General features: G+C 46.4%; 1 protein-coding gene across 1 annotated transcript in view; it reads left to right on the forward strand.

Moving 5' to 3' along the window:
• The first annotated feature begins 432 nt into the window (after positions 1-432).
• LOC127933858 (homer protein homolog 2-like) overlaps positions 433-2,500 on the forward strand; it is a 5,635-nt gene continuing 3,567 nt past the window's right edge. Inside the window, exons 1-3 of the mRNA XM_052530885.1 lie at positions 433-589; positions 2,134-2,226; positions 2,318-2,454. Coding sequence (XP_052386845.1) covers positions 488-589; positions 2,134-2,226; positions 2,318-2,454 — 332 coding nt within the window. The 5' untranslated portion in view covers positions 433-487. The remainder of the gene's footprint in view (positions 590-2,133; positions 2,227-2,317; positions 2,455-2,500) is intronic.

Below are 2,500 nucleotides of genomic sequence, written 5' to 3' on the forward strand. Positions count from 1 at the left end.
CACTCTCTGAGAGCAGATAGATGAAGACTCACACTCACATTTCGGTGTAAGTAGCAGACAGACACACACACACACACACACACACACACCTGCTGCTGTCACTCTGACAGCGCTCACACATACACGTGTTGAGGTTAAATGGCTGGCCGAACACACACGTGTAACTCTGATCAGCTTCAAGAGTCACACAGAATCAGTGAGTGTGAATCACTGAAGAAATTAGGTCAAATCCACAGAAATACACAGCTACATTTTGGAGAATTTTTACAGAATGCAGGAATATTTGGAGAAGCAACATGTGAAAGATTAATGACTAATACCAGTTCAGCACTCAATAAATAACTCACTGTTATTTATCAACACACATGAATTGTGTGTGTGTGTGTGTGTGTGTGTGTGTGTGTGTGTGTTTGTGTCTGTGTGACCATTGTAATATTGTGATGTGTTTGTTTTTCAGGTGATCATCAACAGCACAATCACCCCCAATATGAACTTTACTAAAACATCGCAGAAGTTTGGCCAGTGGGCCGACAGTCGTGCAAACACAGTGTTTGGACTCGGCTTCGCCTCCGAACAACAGCTGTCCAAGGTCTGACAATACGTCACACATGCATGCACACACACACAGACCGTCACACAAGCATGCACACACACACAGACCGTCACACAAGCATGCACACACACACAGACCGTCACACAAGCATGCACACACACACAGAATGTCACACAAGCATGCACACACACACAGAATGTCACACAAGCATGCACACACACACAGACTGTCACACATGCATGCACACACACACACAGACTGTCACACAAGCATGCACACACACACAGACCGTCACACAAGCATGCACACACACACAGACCGTCACACATGCATGCACACACACACACAGACTGTCACACAAGCATGCACACACACACAGAATGTCACACAAGCATGCACACACACACACAGAATGTCACACAAGCATGCACACACACACAGACTGTCACACAAGCATGCACACACACACAGACCGTCACACAAGCATGCACACACACACATGCATGCACACACACACACACACACAGACTGTCACACAAGCATGCAAACACACGCAGAATGTCACACAAGCATGCACACACACACAGACCGTCACACATGCATGCACACACACACAGACCGTCACACAAGCATGCACACACACACAGACCGTCACACAAGCATGCACACACACACAGAATGTCACACAAGCATGCACACACACACAGACTGTCATACAAGCATGCACACACACACAGAATGTCACACAAGCATGCACACACACACAGAATGTCACACAAGCATGCACACACACACAGACCGTCACACATGCATGCACTCACACACACAGACCGTCACACATGCATGCACACACACACAGAATGTCACACAAGCATGCACACACACACAGAATGTCACACAAGCATGCACACACACACAGAATGTCACACAAGCATGCAAACACACACAGACCGTCACACATGCATGCACACACACACACAGACCGTCACACAAGCATGCACACACACACAGAATGTCACACAAGCATGCACACACACACACAGACCGTCACACAAGTATGCACACACACACAGAATGTCACACAAGCATGCACACACACACAGACCGTCACACAAGCATGCACACACACACAGACCGTCACACAAGCATGCACACACACACAGAATGTCACACAAGCATGCACACACACACAGACTGTCACACAAGCATGCACACACACACAGAATGTCACACAAGCATGCACACACACACAGAATGTCACACAAGCATGCAAACACACACAGACCGTCACACATGCATGCACACACACACACACAGACCGTCACACATGCATGCACACACACACACAGACTGTCACACATGTATGCACACATGAGCGCATGAGATGCGGCTGTTCTTGATGTTGATGTATTATAATGATCTGAAACAGTCACACCATGTGTTTCTGCAATAACTGTAGAAGCAAAACACTGTTATGAAGGTTCATATGTTGATTTTATAACCCTTTTGACAGTCAGAGGTGTAACAGTACCAATCCATGTTTTTTTCCTATCCTTTTTGTTTTTTCTGTTTTACCTCAGTTCGCTGAGAAGTTCCTGGAAGTCAAAGAAGCTGCAAAACTAGCCAGAGAAAAATCTCAGGAGAAGATGGAGACATCCAGTGATCAGTCGCAGGTAAAGTCATCCTCATAATCTAAAGCTTTTTAGCCACAGTCAGTGATGTGAGTGACGTCTGTTAAAATGTGAAATTGTGTGGTTTTGTAAGGAATCTGGGCGTGAAACTCCGTCAGGCAATCAAGCGTCCAGCCTCAACGGAACGGATGATGAGAAGATCTCACACGTGCCGGACGACACCGCACTGAAGACTGAGAACGACCGGCTGAAGTCTGTGGTGGAACAGAGGTGACACACTCCACTGATTCAGTCAAAAAAAAAAAAAATTTATTCA

The sequence above is a fragment of the Carassius gibelio genome, chromosome A18, assembly GCF_023724105.1.
Source record: "Carassius gibelio isolate Cgi1373 ecotype wild population from Czech Republic chromosome A18, carGib1.2-hapl.c, whole genome shotgun sequence".
NCBI lineage: Eukaryota > Metazoa > Chordata > Actinopteri > Cypriniformes > Cyprinidae > Carassius > Carassius gibelio.